The following is a 20,939-nucleotide window of genomic DNA, read 5'->3' as shown; positions in this document are numbered from 1 at the left end:
ATGTCTTCTGACCATAAGCAAAACTTGCTGCTTCCATAATATGAAATTCATCTCATCAAGAACGACATTTACTCTTTTATTGGTGAAGACTTTTGGCGTTTCTTGAGGAAAATTCCAACGACACAGCAGCAGACTCCAGACTTTGAGCCATAACAAGAAGAGAGTTATGCAGCAAAAGATTCGGAAAAGGAACCCCAGGAAAGTAGCAAATGATACCATCTAGTTAAAGTAAGAACTTACAGAGAATAGTGAAGAAAATATAACTGCTTCATATATTCAAGAACTTGATACAACAACACTTTATATACATTTCATGCAGAAGTGAACTATTCAACTAACAACCCTAACTGCAACTTTAATTACTTAACAACTTAACTGAACCACATCTCCACGTGTATACAACAACAGTCAATACACACTCAACAGTCGACAACCAACATTAAATTGGTACTGCCATCAATAAAGATAGAAAAAAAAGGAATGAACGACTTATCAATGGAAAGAAAACTAAGAGATAAATCTAATTTTTGAAAGAGTAAATATGCCTATAACTATTTTTTTTATAAAACTACGAAAGTGATTTGTTTGCTGCATAATGGAATAGTGTAAAACATCTGTTCGTATGTGTATTAGCTTTGAATAAAAAAAATTAATGCTTGCAAAAGAACAATCAGTGGTAGTTGGGATATTATTATAATGGCAATAGGATATATATATATATATATATATATATATATAATTTTGAAAGACCGAAGTATCATTTGACTTAAATTTTCATTATAATTTAAACGGTTCAAATTTATCTGAAATTTATTATTTTTTATTTCCCAAGGTATTTAATGGAGTGAGCCCAATAATTAATTCACGTTCTGTAGGTCCAAATGACAGATAAGACTTGTTTTAACATATCACGCCACATGGCTATAAAACTACGACCGCAGTTTAATCTCGTGTCGTAGAGTAAGATGGATTTCTTAACAAGTTCCTTGCTATGTTTGCTGTTGACGGCCTGGTTACTTGTTCGAGCTCTGAAGTCATTTAGAAAAGGACGTAAATCAAGTGAAAGCAACCTCCCCCCGGTCCACGGCGGCTGCCAATCCTCGGCAATCTCTTGGATCTCGGGGATAACCCCCACAGGTCATTGGCTAAGCTTGCTCAGATTCATGGCCCCGTTATGAGTCTCCAACTTGGCAGCTTATTCACCGTTGTCGTCTCATCGGAAACAACGGCTAAAGAGGTCCTGAAACAACAGGACCTTGTGTTCTGTAACCGAACCGTTCCCGATGCTCTCCGAGCCTGCCAATTTATTGATTTCGGACTGTCGTTTATGCCCGTTTCGCCACTTTGGAGAACTCTTCGCAAGGTCTGTGTTATCCATCTCTTCTCTAATCTGAAACTGGATGCCAACCAATACCTCCGTCGAGAGAAGATTCAAGAACTGATCGGCAATGTTCGCAAAAGCTGCCTTAAAGGTGAAGCCATTAACATAGGCCAAGCTGCTTTTGATGCTACGATTAACTTGCTGTCGAACAGCATTTTTTCTATGGATTTGGTTGACCCGAACTCATTTCATGCTACGATTAATCATGAGGCATGGGTACCTAATTTAGCTGACTATATCCCTTTGCTTAGAAAGTTTGACCCACAAGGTCTACGGCGTCGGATGACAGTTTATTTCGAGAAGCAGCTTGTTCTTTTCGGTAATATGTTCGATGAAAGATTGGAATCAAGAAAATCCAAGGGTTCTACTGCGTCAAATGATGTTTTGGACACTCTTATTGATATTGTAGAAGACGGTATCGAGCAGCTTAATAGAACACAAGTCATACATCTGATTTTGGTAATATTTTTATAACCTTCCTCTACTTTTGATCTTAATTTTTATGATATTATATCCGATGTTCTTAGATGTCATATATATACAGATAACATAAAATAAAAAATTGTTATATGAATCTTTATTGTCACGTTATTTATGATTTCAATCATTAAAAATATTATTATTTATGAGCATGTTTGTTGTCCATGCTATGTGAAGCACCCGCACATAGGGATGGGCATAGGTCGGGTTTGCCAACCGACCAGAAAAATATATACTCTCCACCCGATACGACTTTTTAAGATAAAATCTGAACCTGATCCGATCGACCCGAAATAATAATAAAAATATTATTTTTATTCAATAAAATAGTTATTTAATTTTAAAAAATAATATATAGAGAGATATTATTGTAATTATTCCTAAATATATAAGATAAAATTATATTTTTTTCGGATCGGGTATTTTTCACCCTAAACCCGAATCCAACACAAACCCGATTTTTTTTTTAAAAAACCCAACCTGATCGGGTCGGGTCAAACACGTCGGGTTTTGGTCCCATGCCTATCCCTACCAGCACAGGTGCTTTACTGTTGATTGTGTGTGTGCCTTCTGCACCTATGGGCCTGCTTCCTCTCATGTTCATGTGGTGTGTATGTCTGTTGCATGAAGGGGTGTATTTGAATCTGATGTTGTACAAGACTATTATATCTAAGGGACTTTATGATGCAAATGTCTAAAATGATGGAATATTCAATTTGACATAATTGGATTATAAGATATTTTTCCATATTGTCAAATTATAACATTTTACATGATAGATATTATTTGTGGCTGGAAGTGATACAACATCAAATACAACGGAGTGGGCAATGGCAGAATTACTTCGAAACCCTCAAGTTTTACTTAAAGCGAAAGAGGAACTAGAACACACAATTGGCAAAGGAATCCAATCGAAGAATCCGACATAAATCTTTTACCATATTTGCAAGCAATCATCAAAGAAGTCTTTCGGATGCACCCTACTGTCCCACTGTTGGTCCCGCATAAAGCTAGGTCTGATGTCGACCTTTGTGGTTTCAAAGGTTCGCAAGTGTTGGTCAACGCATGGGCTATCGGTAGAGATCCAAGCATTTGGGAAAATCCAGATGATTTCATGCCTGAAAGATTCTTAGGGTCTAAAATTGATGTCAAAGGTACGGATTTCGGGCTCATTCCATTTGGTGGTGGACGACGAATATGCCCAGGGTTACCTTTGGCAAACAGAATGTTGCATTTGATTTTAGGGTCTCTTGTAAACTATTTTGATTGGAAACTTGGAGATGGAATCTCGTCGAATAATACCAACATGGAAGAGAAATCTGGACTCACTGTTAAAATGGCAAAACCTTTACTAGCAATCCCCGTTGTTGTTTAGAAATTTTAATAGTTTAATAAAGATGTAATGCTAAAATTAGTCATAACATTTACATGAATTGTTATTGGGTCATTATTTTTTATCTAGAGCATTTTAACTTCTAAGGTTTTAATTCTTGGTCAACATAACCCTTGTTAGATAGAAATCATTAGTTAAATAATACGTCAATAATTTAATGCGCGTGTAAATACCACATCATTCTGACTAAAAATTAAAATGTTGGAGGTTAAAATATTAAAAAAATAAAAATCAAAACAATTATTCGGACAAACATTGAAGACTAATTTAATATTATATATATTTTTAAAGAGGAAAACGATTTCATTAAAGTGAAAGAACATCATTCACAACTACGTCTGTAATAATAGTAGGACAGTCATAATAAATAAAAATAGGCGAAGCAGAAATTAAAGCAAAAGTCGCAGGAGTGTGAGCAACAACATTGGCTGATCAACGAACATGGCGAACCACTATATGAGGATTAGCAGGGAAAAGAGAGCGAGCGTCAGATAAATGAAATTGCAGCACAAAAAGGTCAATCCCATCGAATAAAAGCTGCGAAACAACATTGGCAGCATCACTCTCAACGATCACTCGCGAACAATTCAACTCCAAAGCTAGAAGGAGACCCTGTGTGATGGCTGCTGCTTCAACATGGCTTGAATCAGTCAAGGACTCCAAAGGAACCGCATGAGCAGCAATGACAGAACCAAAACGATCACGAGCTACCAGACCCACTGTCGAGGAATGAGTGGTCGAACAGAATGCACCATCAACATTTATCTTGGTAATACCAGCAACAGGCTTTGACAAAGATGTGAAGATAGTATGAGAGTCATGGGAATCAAGCAAAGAAGCAGCATGCATATAAGAAGGTTGCATTGCCCGACCTGAAACCACAATATGCCACCCTGGTAAACGTTTGCCTTCATGCACAAATGTATTGCGACGCATCCTAAGATGATAAAGTAAAACAAGCAAGTCTGTAAACTGATCACAGGGTAAAGAAACACTCATCTCTGCCAACCATTCTCCACAAGAAGCCGCGTGAGCATGTGTAACGTGTTGGGAGAATCCTGCATCAGTGAGAATGAATCGAGCCTCCCACAATCACAAATGGCGTGACCCTGCGAGAGATAATCAACGTCCAGTAGGTAAAGCCTCATGAGCAAGTCTCCATCCAAATAACCGGATATTCGGTAGAGTTTGACCCACAAGGTGTACGGCCCGGATGACCATTTATTTGGAGAAGCTGCTTGTTCTTTTCGACAACATGTTCGATGAAAGAATGGAATCAAGAAAATCCAAGGATTCTACAGCGTCAAATGATGTTTTGGACACTCCTATTAATATTGTAGAAGACGGTCTCAAGGAGGTTAATAGAACTCAAGTCATACATTTGCTTTTGGTAAATTTCTTATCTTTCTCTAATTTTTACTTTATAAATGATCGGATCATAGAACGTTGACTATAGGTTTTATTCGTCGCTGGAACTGATGCAACATCAAACACAATAGAATGGGCAATGACAGAATTGCTTCGAAACCCGCAGGTTTTATTTACAGCCAAAAAGGAATTGAAGCAAACATTCGGAAAAGGAAATCCGATCGAGGAATCCGACATAGATCATTTGCCATATTTGCAAGCAATCATCAAAGAAGTCTTTCGGATGTACCCTCCTGCCCCATTGTTAGTTCCGCGCAGAGCCGAATCTGATGCTGACATTAGTGGTTTCAAAGTTCCGATGGATTCACAATTGCTTGTTAACGTATGGGCCATCGGTAGAGATCCAAGGATTTGGGAGAACCCGAATAGTTTCATACCGAGAGATATTTTGGGTCTAAAATCGATGTCAAAGGTACAAATTTAGATTCATTCCATTCGGTGCTGGACAACGAATATGTCCAGGATTACCTTTAGCAAATCGAATGTTGCGTTTGATATTGGGGTCTCTTCTAAACTGCTTTGATTGGAAACTTGAAGGTGAGATATCGCCAAATGAATTAAACATAAACGAGAAGTTTGGGCTAACACTTAAAAAGGCTAAACCTTTGCAAGCAATCTCAGTTCTTGCCTAAAAATATTCTTAAGTGTGTAATGCATTTGTTGAGCTTTAGATGCTATTGTTAATTTTCAAGAAAATGATCAGATCCTTGAAAGTTTCTATCGTCAATGTTATTTTATTGTTGTTGATTGTTCGCTGGATAAAAATTTCTTAAAATATTTGGGTTGAGGAGAGAGATGTATTTCTTAACAGGTTTTTTGTTGTTGCGGTTGTTGTTGATGGCTATATTTTCAAGCTTTTAAAATTCATTTAGAAATGAAAGTAAATCAAGTGAAAGTAAATCAAGTGAAAGCAAACTCCCACCCGGTCTGGGCGACTACCAATCCTTGGAGATTTTTGATCTTGGGAAAAAACCCCACGTCTTCGCCTAAGCTTTCTCCAATTCATAATTAAATTTTTATCTTTTTAAAAATTTAAAGGATCAGTTATGATTTTTTCAAAATTGAAGGAGTTTAGAAAAGGATTAAACTAAACGGAACGTATTAAAATAGAAACAAAATGTAATATTAAGTAAAGTTTTGAAAATAAAAATAATCAGGTGACCAGAACAAAAGTATGAGAATAAGTGAGATACGAAATAGGTAGTGTAACACCCCAACCCGTACCCGACCTGAATACGAGTCCGAGGTGTCACATTGACTTTTCAAATCTGGACACTTAAAGAAAATACACCGGGGAATTTAAAACTTTGTTTAAAACAAAATACTTTAATTTACATCAGAGAGACCACAAAATACAAGTTTGATCAGAGTATTCATAATTAACGACTTATTACATGCCAACACTCTATACACGCCAAAATACATACTTGTTGATTACTTCTGATCTGATCTTCAAGTAATAATAATGTCCTTGCTACTTCTATTCTTGCTCTTCACGTTTCTTGGTACCTACGTGTAAATCACTTACACGCTAAGTCATAGACTTAGTGAGACAATAAATAAACATTTAACAACAAATTCATGAATGTGCATTCTTATCATTTGATCATGACATTTCAACATGCATGTATCTATCACATGATAACATATATAAGCATGTCAAGCACATGTAACACTTACCTTCTTGTGCCACTTTCACTTTAATTTATCTTTCAATTGTATTGCCCATGTATATTATTGAGAATAGAGGTATGTGAGTTCATTGAGGTTGTGCACAAAATGCTGTCACCACAGCTTGTATAAATTCCCTCATGGGGCACCGAACATTAGTTCAGTATTCGTCCCGAAGGACTGCTATATATGTCCCGTAGGACCACTACGTCCCGAAGGACTACAGAACCCTCGACTCTTGGCATGCCAACTATACCTATAGCTCTCGTATCATATATACTATGGGCATTTATGATGAATACATTTCTCATCACTTGTTCTTTCTCTTCTGTCACATACCACATGTATTTGTAACCATGTATTTCATATCATATCACATGTATCACATTTTGCATATTCATATGTCATTTCATATATTCACATAGTTTTTCTCATTTCACATGGTCATGTCTCATAGCATAATCATGTATGCATGTATATCATGTAACATTTATAATAATCTATACACATTTCATGTATTCATGCACATATAAAAATCATGAAATCAAATAACAATTTAGGAGTCACTTCTTACCGTAGTAACTCCATCACTGGCTCATCGCAAGTCAATGTTCGTTCAATAATATAAGTACAATAAAAATTGCACTCACCTTAGCCTTGTTTGATTTGAATCAATTCTAATCCTTTGATTATTCCAGAACTTGTTTAGGCTCAATATCTACATAAATATAACATTTCAAAACAACTATCAGAAGCCTAAACCTTAAACTTGATGTTAACAACTTAAGCCAGATTATTGAACCTAATTTCATTTTTTCCTTTAGGGGGGAATCGATTCCCCCCCCAGGGGAATCGATACCCCCTGGACATTCTGGAAAAATTTCGTCCAAGAGGGGGAATCGATTCCCTTCATAGGGTATCGGTTCCCTCTAACCAGAATTGATATTTTAACCCCGAAAATCATCAATTCTTCACTTAATTCTTCTATTTAAAACCCCTATCATGTCATTAAATTCAACTACCATCACTTAAACCAACTTATATCCATGAAAATCATCTATAACTTCAAAATCCTATCCTTCATATGAAATTCAAGAATCATACTCAAATTTCAATATGTTCTAAATACAATTCTAACACTTCATATTCCTTAATTAGGATGATGACAAGTCAAATTTAACTTTAAATTCAACTTATCAACTCTTTTCCATGATTTCATATAAAAACTCATTTTCTTAATCTTATAACTTCTTCATCTTTGATTATAAGACAACTTAAGCTTTCCTTAAGCTTAGTTATCATCTAATGATCAAAACCTAATCTTTAATTTAACAAATAACCAACAATTTAGAAAACCTTACCTTTGCCCTGCACGTTGGAGAAGAAGAAAAGAAGAAGAAAGAGTTTTCAGAAACTCTTTCCCCAACTCACATTTATCTCTTAATAAAGAGATAAAAAATATCTTTCATGCTAAATGACCATTTTGCCCTTTAATTCCTTTGATAATTACTAATAACTTTCAGGAAATATTTCCGAACAAATCATTGGACTGTACAAATATCCTACTTAAATCACCAAACTCTGAAATTTTACAATTTAGTCACTAACCCGTATTTTGGGATGTTACAGGTAGTTTACCCAAAACATAAAAGCGGTCAATACGGATGGCAAACAGGTACAATTTCGTAGATTCCACACCATTCCCGCTCCAATTGGGGCGGGGATGGGTATAACTTTAGTGGGTAGTGAGCGGGTGTGAATTTAGAAAGTGATACTCATCATGGGTAGTGGGCGGGTGATGGGTTTGAGACCTTACTCGCCCTACATCCGCCCGCCCACTAAATACCCATTAAATTTTATACCTTTATGAATTTATGTATAATTTTAGATACTAATTTATAAATCTTAATATTGTATAACTTATAATCCTTGGTTTATTTTATTATGTTTATTAATGGACGTGTTTGTTTTATGTTTGTTGTTTATGTATAACTTAATGTTGCTGTCAGGTGGGTCTAGTCGAGTACGTCTCTAGTTAGGTAGTGGGTAGTAGGTGTAGGGATAGATTTGAGAATGTACCCGCGTGGGCGGGTGTGAATTTGAAAATTTTTACCCATCATGAGTGGTGGGCGGGTGGTAGATTTGAAAATATTAAGTGAGTATGGAGATAGGGGAGGGGATATCCGCACCCGACCCGCCCGTTTGTTATTCCTCGGCCGGTCAACCCTCCTGCTATTAAAACGCACCGTATTAATTCTAAATTTAACTCTTCGGCCAGCCCTCGAGCTTGACCCTCCAATCAAAACCCTACCCGAATTCCGTTTTCACCAGACGACTATCGACGCTGCTAGCTGCTCCATCCAAGTATTTTTCAAGGTATATATTTATCTTCTTCTTGATTTAAATTTAAATTAGGGTTACCTGTTTTTCCTTTGATTTTTTTGGGTTATTGGATATTTAATCGTTTACCTAAGAGAGATTAGGGTTTTCGTTTCGCTTAATAAGGTTATTGGATAGGCAGAAATCTTGTAGATTCGGATCCCCCATGGCGGCTTTGAAGGAACTTTTACCTGAAGCGAAAAACGCAACATCGACGTATTATGATCACGCAAACGATCCATGGTTTAAACAACGGTTTTGTATTTCGTCGGAGGAGGAGAAATCCATGGCCATAAAGGCGAAGCCCGTTCCGCCTTACTTGAAGCGCCATGGATTTATTCCTAGAAAAGTTGAAGACTTTGGAGATGGAGGTGCTTTCCCTGAGATTCATATTGCCTCTTGACATGGGAAGGGCGAAAGGGGCAAAACCTGGACAGAAGATTCTTCCGGTGACTGTTGATGCTCACGGGAATTTGGCTTATGATGCAATAGTTAGGCAGAATGAGAATGCTAAGAAGATTGTTTATTCGCAGCATAAGGATTTGATTCCGAAGATTTTGAGGAACGAGGAAGAGGGTGGTGATGAGGGTGTGGAAGAGGAGGAGATGCAAAAAGAGATTGAGGAAACGATGCAAGAGACTGTTGCGGCTTTGGAGAAGATTGTAAATGTGAGATTGAGTGCTGCACAGCCGAAGAATGTTCCGAAACAGTCTTCAGATTCTAAGTATATTAAGTATAAGCCTTCACGGCAATCGGCTGCATTTAATTCAGGTGCTAAAGAGAGGATAATTAGAATGGTTGAGATGCCTGTTGATCCTCTTGAGCCTCCCAAGTTTAAGCATAAGAGGATAATTGGAAAATTCCACCATGTATTTCGAACTGGAAGAATCCAAAAGGGTATACAATTCCACTGGATAAGCGTCTTGCAGCTGATGGAAGAGGTTTACAGGAGGTTCAGATTAATGATAACTTCGCAAAGCTGTCTGAGGCTTTGTATGTTGCGGAGCAGAAGGCTAGATAAGCTGTGGCAATGAGATCAAAGGTGCAGAAAGAGATGATGATGAAGGAGAAGGAAAGGAAGGAGCAGGAGTTGTGAGCTTTAGCTGCTAAAGCTCGTTCCGAGAGAATTGGGACGGTAGCACCAGCAGCTGCTGTTTCGATGTCATCTGACAGAAATGCCATGGATATTGATTCAAGAATGGATTATGAGCCAGTGAGGGAAAGAGAGAGGGATATTCTGAAGGAATCGAAGGAAGAAAGGGAGGAGCGGTTGCAGAGGGAGAAAATACGCGAGGAGCGTCGCAGAGAAAGGGAGAGAGAGAGAAGGCTGGAGGCCAAAGATGCTGCCTTGGGTAAAAAGAGTAAGATTACAAGAGATAGGGATAGAGATATTAGTGAAAAAGTTGCTCTTGGTATGGCTTCTACTGGTGCTGGAAGAGGTGAAGTAATGTATGATCAAAGATTATTTAACCAGGGGAAAGGAATGGATTCTGGATTTGCAACTGATGATCAATACAACATCTACGACAAAGGTCTATTTACAGCGCAGCCTACTCTGTCGACACTCTACAAGCCAAAGAAAGACATGGATTCAGACATGTACGGTGGTGCAGATGAGAAGTTAGAGAAATTAATGAAAACCGAGAGATTTAAACCTGACAAGGTATTTACTGGCACTTCTGAGAAGAGTGGCCCAAGAGACAAGCCACTTGAGTTTGAGAGGGAAGTTGAAGAAGCCGATCAGTTCTTGACAGAGGTCAAGAAGGGCAAGAATGCCATGGATAAAGTGGGTTCTGGAGGGACAATGAAAGCTAGCGCAGGCTCTTCCATGCGAGATGGCTACGAAGGGGGCTCTAGTAGATCACGTATCGGTTTCGAAAGAGGACATTAATACATACACATGCCTCCGTAGCTCTTTAATTTGGACATCTATCTTGCTGAGTATGCGGGGTGTGATTTTTTTTCTTTATTTCTTCAGTATGTGGAATGTTGTTTTATTGTACCTTGGGGAGACTCTAAATGATCATATTTCTATCATGTCATGCTAAAATTAAAGATCGTGTCATCTACTCATCGAACTTGAGTTTTCATGTTCTTGTCATCCCCGAATCAATTTGCTGAATTTTGGGGAAAGTTTGTTTCAAGTTAGCATTGTAGTTTGGAGACTTTGGCTGGGTTGATCAAATATGAGAAGAATAGTATAGAAGAATGAATAGCAAGCCACTGGAGGAGATTAAGAAGAAATGTCGACCATCGATCACCAAGTGTGTACATAAAAGTCTTTGGTATAATAACTCAATACCTAGTAACCTAGTGTTTTTTTTTGCAAAATTTCCATTACCTAAGATATCACAATCCATAAGCAAAACCATGCTTGAAAAATACTAATAATATAACCGAGTAAGTAATCAATCTATTATCATTTGCTCCTTTTGTTAATTGTACTAGCAAATAAATAAATAAATTGTAAAAAAAAATAAAATGGATTTATTATGGTATGGTAAAAGTCATTATTTTAAAGCGATTTTGTCTTGGTTTTCTGTGATTAACATAATACTTTTAAATGTGTATTTTAATAAAAAAAACAAATTAAAAAAGATTATTCTTTTTAGAGAAAAAACTCAGAAAATTCAGAGAAGATTCATTAAAACAAAGAAGAGAGAAGAACCCATGTTAATGATTCTTCTTTTTTAAATGGGTTAGAACAATAATGCAAAAAATATATATAAGCATATATTATATTATAACCGTTCTAAATTATTAAAAAACAAAACAAAGAAGAGAGAAACATAAGCATAGAAAGGTGCTATGTGTAAAACTTAAGCATTGGAACCTCATTCAAAGTGGTCTAGGTTCAAGCCCATGTTAGCGTATACTTGATTTAATTGTAATTCATCAATGTTATTATTTTATTGAACATTAGTTAATAAGAAAAAATGTACTAACCGACTTAATTCAGTGATTCAAGGAATCATTATTACTTTTAAATGTTATAGATTCGAGCACTAACAACAATAAAGGTGATTGAACATGTCGTCAAATGAATGAAAATATTTAAAATAGATTTTACTTTATAATCACCTTAATATTGAATAAATTCATTTAAAACACATATATTCATAGCAGCAGCCTTTATTTTTCAATTAAAATGTTAAAGAAAATTAAATGACCAAAATTTATGCTTATTTTTCATAATTTAATATTTGCTGGCAAAAATTATATAAGGATTTTTTTTCTTCCAAGGAACCTGAAACGCAATCCAAAAATTTGAATAATATTTTCAATTTTTTTTATAAGAAGAGCCCACCGTGATCTTGATCTAAGCAGAGATCGAGTTCGTTACAGTTTCATTATTGCTAACCAAATTGCACCATTGCCGCCAGATAATATTGTTTGCATGTGCATGGACGCTCCGTGGATCCATCCCTAAGTGCACAGTTTCTTTACAGATTTATAACTAATGGCGTCGTGGTTCAAAGTTGCCGAAGGTGTGAACTCTTCTTTTTCAATTTGATTCAGCCTACATTTTATTTATTGTTTTTAATTTTCGACTCTAAAATTTTAATTGAATTTTGAACGTCTGATCCAAAGCTTTGAATGATTAAATCATAATTCCGGGGATTAAATGCGAGTTTTGAATGGATTACGTTGCTTAATATATTTTTATTTGTTGAAACTTTTGAAATTGCCTGTATCTGCTGGTGATTAGCTGGGCATAAACTAAGGAGCTAGAAGATTGTAGTTATTGTTTATGAGATCCACATCTTTTTTCGTGTTTGGCGGCTAACATAGTTTGAAGTCAATATTGAAAAAACAGTTAAGCTAAATCTAGAAATGCGATGAAGTACTGTGGCATGTTTATTATTCGAGGAAATTTAGAATTACTAGTTTTGCTTTTATCAGATTTTGGATTGTTTAATGGGTTATAGTTTTGCTTTAGTATTGGCTACACTCTGTAATGCAAATGCGGCGGACCTATTTACATTAAGCTGGAGTTCAATCACTATTATTTGGTTGGTGTAAGCAAACTTGTATTGGCAAAAGGATTGCTGGATGAAATTATCATAATTTTTTTTTCCTTTTCGGTTGTTACTTGTTATGAAATTTATGAGTAAAAAACATATGCGGTTTGTTTGCCATTTTATTATGGCCCTGCATCTGATAGATAGCTTGATATTATGAATGTTTAGACTCTATATTAGGGGTAGATTTTGATGCTCTTGATATTGTTTCTAAAATGTTTGGACTATAGGCAATGCTGGTCAACCATCAGTAAAAATATCGCTCACATTTCCTTTTTAATGATTGATAGTAATTGAAGGTAAATTTCCATTGTATTCCAGATTTATTTGAAGTTGTAGATCGAAGAGCAAAGGTGGTTGCTAGTGAACTGTCAGAAGAGCAATCTGATTCTCAGCTGCAAGGTTAGGATTCCAAATCAAGGGGTTATTTGCATGCATAAATCAATGTGAAAATTGTGGTTTGGTGTCTCAGAACAAGCAATTTCTTCTTTTTTTATATCGAAAGTGTTACTTACGCGGAACCCCTGTCAATGGAGAGATTAAAGTTTTAAAACAATCTACTTTCTTCTTTTCTGAGTCGCATTGTCTGTTTCCTCACTCTCTATCTACTCTCATTCTATCTCTCTCTCATAGAACCACATATACATACACATATATCTTCCTGTTTTTAATTGTAATGATTCTAATGTGCAAGGTTCTTCAGCAGAAACGACAAAAACAAGGAAAAAGGTATTTCAAGTATATACAACCTCAAATTAGTTTTAAATTGTACCCATTCCAAATAAATATGTTCATAAAAACAGATTTAATTGGATATTTTTCTTTTTTGCAGGCTCAAAAAAGACTTTCTACAGCTAAATCTCCCAAAACTACTGATGCTGTATGCGAAGAAACAAGTTCTGAAATATTAGAATCAGATGTTACACCTTATACTATTTCATGTAACAATGAGGAAAAGCCCAATGCTAAATCTGCAGTCCAAATAAGTAGTGATCTGTATAGAAACAGTGAGAAAGATAACCCTAGATTTCCTTCACCTGAGGCATTGGATGCCAATGTGGTTAAACATTATGCTGATCGGGAAGAAGTCTCTGCAACTGTTGGCAGTTCAGAAGCTTCTTTGTCTACTTCAAATGGCAAGCTTCTCAATGATAATGCTTCTAACATTCTTGTGGAGCACCCTTCTTCACCACTAGCTGGCAAAGATATTGAGGTTGCTAGTGAAGATCATTTAGCTGATGATGGCCAAAATATTGAATACCAAAATGCAGATGTTACTTCAAAGACTGATCAAAAGAGATCACAACCTTTAGTTACCGGTTCTCCTATTAACATTGAAGCTCGACTAAAAGAAGATGATTTTAAAGTTGAAACTCTTGCAAATCAGAAGAAGCCACAAGAACAAAATGCCGATACTCAGGACCAACTTGAGGAGGTGACAAAGACTCTAGCTCATGACCTTGAATCTTCTCGAGTGCCTCCCTTTTAAAAGCTATTATATTCACTAGTTCTTTAGTTTTTGTTCAGGCTCAAGGGCTGCTTAAAACTACGAATTCAACAGGCCAATCAAAAGAGGCAAGACTGGCTCGGGTAAGCTCTCTGAATTTATTGTTTTCTTTTTCCCCAGAGATATTGAAACTTTTGGAAAATATTAGTTCACAATATGACCATAAGGAATATGTCAGTAGGATGATAAATGATGAAGTGTCTTATTCTAAGGAGTTGCTTAGGGATTAGACATTATGCTCTTTCTACTCTCTCTCTAAAAACAATTTGGGATTTATAACAAAATTTGAACACTTTCTTAAAGGTTTGTGCTGGACTTTCATCCCGTCTTCAAGAATACAAATCTGAGAATACACAGCTTGAGGAGCTTCTAATTGCTGAGGTGCATCGTTCTATCTTGTTTCTCCTTTTGGACATATTTTCAAGGTTCAGTCATGCTTGTTCTGGGTGGGGTTTAAGGAATACTGTTTTAATACTAAATTGGCCCCTTGACAGCGAGAGCTGAGTAAATCTTATGAGGATCGCATAAAACAACTACAGAAAGATTTATCTTCAGCTAAGAGTGAAGTAACAAAGGTTGAGGCAAATATGATTGAGGCTTTGGCAGCAAAGAACTCTGAGATTGATGCACTTGTCAGTTCTATGGATGCACTTAAGAAACAAGCTGCCTTATCTGAAGGGAATCTGGCATCACTGCAGGTTTGACTCCCTTTGTTCCAAGTATCTTACATAAAATGCGGTATCTGCTTAATAGATCATAGAACTGTGGTTTATGTTCTCCCAGACCTTATTACCGACTAAAATAATTACGGAAACAATTTTCAAGTTGCATGAAATATACATAGGGCTTCTTATAAAAAAAAACACAGGGCTTGCAATTATTTGATTTAGTGGGTGGATTTATGTAGTTTAACGTAACAGCCATAGTTTCTATCACTTATGTATACCTGACTGTTAATAGCTTTAGAAGCTAAATAGAAAGGTATAGATCCTGCTACTTACGTCAGCCATGCTTTTCTTATGATAGAGAAACAAAAGATCAGCCCATTCACGAGTTCCTGCTGACATATTAAGCAAATTGTGATATGCATGTCTGCTTCTGTATCTCTCTCCTACGTAGTGTTTGCTCCTTTGCTTAGCCTCTACATTTAAACATTGTCTTTGTTTTAGTTTGCAATCAGCATGTTCTCTCAACTTGTGTCTGCTGATCTGAGGTTTGTTAGTACTTTTTATTTTATACCATCAGGCAAGCATGGAGTCTATAATGAGAAACAGGGAATTGACAGAGACAAGGATGCTGCAGGTAAACCAATTAGTTCTTTCTTGCTTGCATGTGCATTTGTATGTGTATTCACTCACAACAAATGTATATAAGCTATTATATTATTATAATGTTGTTGATCTATTCATATACTTCTTTCTTAGGCTCTACGTGAGGAGCTGACTTCTGCAGAAAGGAGAGCAGAAGAAGAACGTGCAGCTCATAATGCTACAAAAATGGTCCATATTTGCAACACTGATTTATTTACTTTTGGATTTTATCTTCCACTCTAATAATCTCTATTTTTTGGAACAGGCTGCAATGGAAAGGGAAGTGGAATTGGAACATCAAGCGGTAGAGGCATCCACTGCTCTTGCTAGAATCCAGGTAATGCGAGGATTCTTTGTTTTTGGTTCCATGCAAAATCATTATTTATTTGCGTGCATAATATTCTTGTTCTGCTTGATACTTGCATATTAAACAAAAAACCTGAGTTGAATGTAATATTGGCCTATCAAGATTAGTCCCTTCCCCAGTCTCTTTCAAGTGGATGTTAGTTGGTTCTAGATAATGCCTTGATGTGGTGGAAACTTGCATTTATTATCTGTTTGGTGAATTTCTGTAAATTTTGGATTTCTAAATATTATTATTCAGGGAATTTTCATTTGCAAAAATATTCTGTGAGTTGAACGCAATATTGGCCTTTCTAGATTAGTCTCGTCCTCATTCTCTTTTAAGTGGGTCTTAGATGGCTCAGGTTAATGCCTCGATGGGGAGGAAACTTTGCATTTTATATATGTTCGGTAAGTTCTGTCAATTTTGGATTTCTAAATATCATTATACAGGAAATTTTCATTTGCAATTGCGAACATATTCTCATTTTTATTGATAAGCTTTTCTCTTTTGACACTTATTTCTTGGCAATACATGGTTGTTAAGAAAAATATGTTTATATCGGATGTTTGCACTCTAAATTCTTGGGTGCTAGTGTTTCTATGATCTGTAATATGGTACATCAGGACAATCTCATTTGTCATGACTCTCTGAGAGAACATGGAAAAAAAAGGCACAATCTTTTTAATGGATTTGCATGCCTTTCAAATACTGAAGTGGCAAAAAAAGGCAATCCACTTGAATTTGATAATTAGGATAGTGGATACAGTAATCTCAAAGGCATTTTGACTTCTCATTTTCAGATTAATATTTATTAATACTGTAGTTTTATGTTGACTGTTGTCTTTCAGATTCCTTCATTGTTGCTAAACTTGTTTGAATTGAGCTCTTTATGAGTTTACTGCCGTTCATTTCACCTTTATGGTATCATGCCTTGGTTTAATTTATGTTCCATCAATTTTCTTTTAAATCAAACGACCAACAGTTTGTCCTGTAGTTAATTTGCCATCTACAATTTGGATTTCAAAATACAACTAATTTTTTAAAGCAAAGCTGGTGCCCCTTCCTATTTCAGCACAGGTGTATCATTTGGCTCTCTCTCTATATTTCAAACACGCATTGTAAATACTTTCTTGTTCACTGTCCAGAGGGTTGCAGATGAGAGGACGGCAAAAGCTACAGAGCTTGAGCAGAAGGTGGCACATCTTGAGGTATATGAAACTGACTGATAACAGTGCTTTACATGAAAGTTCACCTCTTTGACTGAGCAAAATATGAAATAAAAAGCCTCTTAAAATTTACCTCATATGCTATCAGGTTGAATGTGCAACTTTAAATCAAGAATTGCAAGAGATGGAAGCTCGCGCTCGTCGAGGACAAAAGAAGTCCCCAGAAGACGCAAATCAAATGGCTCAGGTAAATTTGATGAACTGAGGATGTAACTCTGAGTTTTATATTGAGGATGTCATTGGACCATTTCCATACAGTCGAAACCAGGCAATAAAAAGCACCTACTTATGGGATATGCTTAATATAATCTACTGAGATGTGGGTTTTTATGTCATTAAGAACAGTCTGAAGTTCGAAAGTTCAAACTACATTTAATATCTCGTTGCAGGCATGATATACGGCCTTCAACTGTTGCATCAACTGTAGTAAATATCAAAGCAATGACTTAAAAATGGTTTCACAAATGCAGGCATGGAAGGAGGAAGTAGAGCGTGTGCGCAGTGGTCAAAGAGACGCTGAGAGCAAGCTCTCTTCATTAGAGGCAAGTATCAAATTTTTTTCCTCTTTCCTGTACAGTAACATAATAGTGAGATTATTCTGGTTTCTCTGCTGGCTGATTTATGGATTTGTACCTCTTTGTCTGGCTGCAGGCTGAAATGCAGAAAATGAGGGTTGAAATGTCTGCTATGAAGAGGGATGCTGAGCATTATTCACCCCAAGTAATGTCCAAATTTATTCATCTGTTCCCCTTACTTCAAACACATGTATGCATGCACCTTGTTCAGTATGTTCTAATCAGAAATGAATTATGACTTTATCGATGGTATGGTTGCAGTATATAAACTGCAAGTGTTTATGTGACTGCTGAACTTAGATCTGGTAGAACCGTAACTTTTATTGCTTGTCCGCTCTAGCTAGCTGTATATCAGCTGCCAAGTTACATGACTTTGTTCTCTTGATGTTTGGGTTCAACCAATTCCTCGAAGTTGTTGCATCTTGGTGTGTATCGCAAGTGATTAGGGAACAATATATCCTTGTTGTATTCATAGCTTAATTTTGTTGACTTTCCCTTAAAGTTGTCATGTACTCGTGCCCATTGTACTTGAGTGAATGAGCTGGATTTCCCACAAACTTTCAGCTGTAGAAAACATCCATTGCATACCCCCACGCTGAAGTCATATTAGAATTCCCGAATTAGAACCTGTGACACTCAGTTGATGTTGCTACTATCTGAGGTATTGAGTTTTCTTGCTAGTCTGAAAATGCAATGGAACCTAGTTCTTTCTATATGCAAATTTGTGAAGTGTATTTATTCATGGTAAATTCAGTTGTATATTTTGATCCACCCAAGCATTGTCTTATGAATGTTGTTTCCTACTATCAGGAGCACATGGAGCTAGAGAAACGCTACCGAGAATTAACTGACCTTTTGGTAATAGAAATCTGAGGTTTACTTTTTCACTTGTTCTCGTAACATCTATTTGTTTGTGCTGACTTCTTGTCGCTACTCCATTCTGTAGTACCATAAGCAAACACAGTTAGAAACTATGGCTAGTGAAAAAGCTGCCGCTGAGTTCCAGTTCGAGAAGGAAATAAAACGTCTTCAAGAAGCACAGGTCTAGTGATTTCTCTTCTGCAAGACTGGCTATGTATTTCTTGTTGGTGAATATCCTTTTTTTTTTTTTTTGCTTTTGATGTACCGTTACAATCAACAGGTTGAAGTAGAAAGAAGTAGAGTTCCTCGTCGAGCATCTTATGTGTGGGAGGAAGACACTGAAATCAAAGCACTTGAGTATGTTAAGCTTTTTAGTTTTACTCCATATTAGAATCCTTGCACCCTTTATCTGAAAGTTTTAGATTCTTATCGGTTGCTGGGATTTTTGGTCTTTATTAGCTGGTAAGAATATGATTACCTTCTCTTTCAGATTGTTTTTCTTTTGAGGAAACATGATTTGTGAAATATGATCATATTTACATATTTCCTTTAGGGGCGAGCAAATGGTCGGTTAAATTGAATTAACCAATTAAACTGAAGGTTGCAAAATGAGATATTATTGCCTGTTCATCCGACATTCTTCGCTCCCCCTGCACGAATATTACTGATGTGGTTAATTTTGATATTTTCAAGTTTTCCTTATCAAGTTAATGATTGCAGGCCTCTTCCCGTACATCACCGTCACCTGGCTGCTGCAAGCATACAGGTATTCTTATATCCCAAAACCTACTTACCATCCCATTTGTTTATTCCGACTCGCGTTTCAACCTGCCTCGTGCAGTTACAGAAGGTTGCAAAATTACTGGATTCAGTATCCGTCAGGGCCACGAGATTTCTTTTGCGATATCCTGCCGCTCGAATAATCTTGCTATGCTATCTCGTAAGAACAACTTCACCGCGTCTTTGCTGTAATCTGTTACATAGATGGATTAAATTCTACAACAAACCATTTGGTAAAAAAAAAAAAATATGCAGGTGTTCGTACATCTCTTCTTGATGTACTTGTTACATCGCCTTCAGGTATGGCTATCCGACCTTTCGGAAAATGATCATTTGAACAGTTGATTGTAGGAATTGACATCTGTTTCCAACTTTAGGCCAATGAGGGCTTATCACACAACTAATCGTTGCATTAAATGTGGTCTGTAGGAACAAGCGGACAATTTTGCTGCTAAGGAACTTGCAGAATCTATGGGTCGTCAGAACTCAAACTTACCCTAATCCCGGGGAGGGGGGGGGGGTTATGCACCGTAGCTCCAGCCGAGGATTCTCCGAATGTTTGATTTACTACCTGTAAGGCTTGTATACTTTTTTTTTTCTTTTGCAGGCATACATGGAATGATCCAAGAAGACAAACATCTAAAATCAGTCGGTTTCATTTTTTATATTGAGAACTAGTAGTAGGACCAGATTTAGATTTTGTTGTATTTCTGAAACTCGGATTCATTGACCGGCTGCTAACTGCTATCTCTCGATTTTCTGTCAATATACTATCATTTCTTTCCTAAATTAGAAGTTCACTTCGGAAACCGGAATAACAAAATCGGAAACGAGAAGCCAGCAAGCATGTTGTAGATCGAAAGTAAGTAATTCGACTGTGAATGATAATATTCGTTCTGTTCATATAGAGGTGACCTTCAAACAGTACGACTTTTACTCGTTTCTCTACATCGTCTAATGAAATAGCATGAGCTCGTTTCCATTATTTGATGCTTAACTTGTTGATCATCTATACTATTATCAGATTATCCACTTTATTTCTTGAGCAGAAAAGTGTTCATTTTTTGGGTAAAAAAAGTTGTCCTCTTAAAAATAAAAAAGAATACATAAAAAACAAATTTATATTTTAAAAATATTAAAAAATTAATTGATCTAATGGGATGAAATATTAAATTATTTAATAAAGATCAAGGAGTCAAATCTTGACATTATAAATATAAGAAACTAAATTGAAATAATCTATTTTATATAAGTACTTAAAGTATTTGATTTGAATTAATCGACAAATAAATTGAATATCGATGAACATAAAAAAACCTTGTGTGGATTAGAATTCCAAACATGTTAAATCTTGGTTATTTTCAAAATAATGGCATCACTATTAATATTTGTATGATAACTCGTATCGACGTAATACAATTTACATGCGCGTAATTATGCTAAGACTTTTTTTGTGTGTGTGGATAAATAGGCTAAGACTTTGTAATGTATGATACAAACAACATCCAAATCGATATGCCGATGTATGGCGAAGGAGACGTTGATTGTATACATTTAAATCAGCATGGTTGTCCCTGTAA

The 20,939-nt window shown here is 36.2% G+C and overlaps 2 protein-coding genes and 2 pseudogenes across 2 annotated transcripts; all 4 read left to right on the top strand.

The window, feature by feature from the left end:
- Nucleotides 1-965: 965 nt before the first annotated feature.
- Nucleotides 966-3,236, top strand: LOC120192352 (annotated as a pseudogene).
- A 1,231-nt stretch (nt 3,237-4,467) lies between these two features.
- Nucleotides 4,468-5,344, top strand: LOC120192291 (geraniol 8-hydroxylase-like). Its single transcript, XM_039195081.1, has 2 exons — nt 4,468-4,644; nt 4,711-5,344. The coding sequence occupies exons 1-2, from the start codon at nt 4,468-4,470 to the stop codon at nt 5,104-5,106; spliced, it is 573 nt and encodes a 190-aa protein (XP_039051012.1). The 3' UTR covers nt 5,107-5,344.
- Nucleotides 5,345-8,704: 3,360 nt separating this feature from the next.
- Nucleotides 8,705-10,799, top strand: LOC120192351 (annotated as a pseudogene).
- Nucleotides 10,800-12,079: 1,280 nt separating this feature from the next.
- Nucleotides 12,080-19,867, top strand: LOC120192339 (golgin candidate 1-like). Its single transcript, XM_039195127.1, has 21 exons — nt 12,080-12,220; nt 13,076-13,156; nt 13,458-13,483; nt 13,587-14,189; nt 14,282-14,344; nt 14,565-14,642; nt 14,756-14,959; nt 15,507-15,563; nt 15,686-15,760; nt 15,837-15,908; nt 17,063-17,125; nt 17,232-17,325; nt 17,603-17,685; nt 17,795-17,863; nt 18,529-18,576; nt 18,665-18,760; nt 18,860-18,936; nt 19,300-19,345; nt 19,421-19,519; nt 19,615-19,659; nt 19,789-19,867. The coding sequence occupies exons 1-21, from the start codon at nt 12,193-12,195 to the stop codon at nt 19,858-19,860; spliced, it is 2,079 nt and encodes a 692-aa protein (XP_039051058.1). The 5' UTR covers nt 12,080-12,192; the 3' UTR covers nt 19,861-19,867.
- Nucleotides 19,868-20,939: the final 1,072 nt, after the last annotated feature.

Source organism: Hibiscus syriacus, unplaced genomic scaffold, assembly GCF_006381635.1.
Source record: "Hibiscus syriacus cultivar Baekdansim isolate YM2019G1 unplaced genomic scaffold, ASM638163v2 tig00116974_pilon, whole genome shotgun sequence".
NCBI classification, from domain to species: Eukaryota; Viridiplantae; Streptophyta; class Magnoliopsida; order Malvales; family Malvaceae; genus Hibiscus; species Hibiscus syriacus.
This window is presented reverse-complemented; position numbering and strand designations above follow the sequence as displayed.

Coding starts and splice junctions, on each gene's coding strand:
- LOC120192291 (XM_039195081.1), top strand. CDS start 4,468: ATGACCATTTATTTGGAGAAGCTGCTTGTTCTTTTCGACAACATGTTC. Junction 4,645..4,710: donor AAGTCATACATTTGCTTTTG/GTAAATTTCTTA, acceptor CGTTGACTATAG/GTTTTATTCGTCGCTGGAAC.
- LOC120192339 (XM_039195127.1), top strand. CDS start 12,193: ATGGCGTCGTGGTTCAAAGTTGCCGAAG. Junction 14,960..15,506: donor GGAATCTGGCATCACTGCAG/GTTTGACTCCCT, acceptor TTATACCATCAG/GCAAGCATGGAGTCTATAAT. Junction 19,520..19,614: donor TAATCTTGCTATGCTATCTC/GTAAGAACAACT, acceptor AAAAATATGCAG/GTGTTCGTACATCTCTTCTT.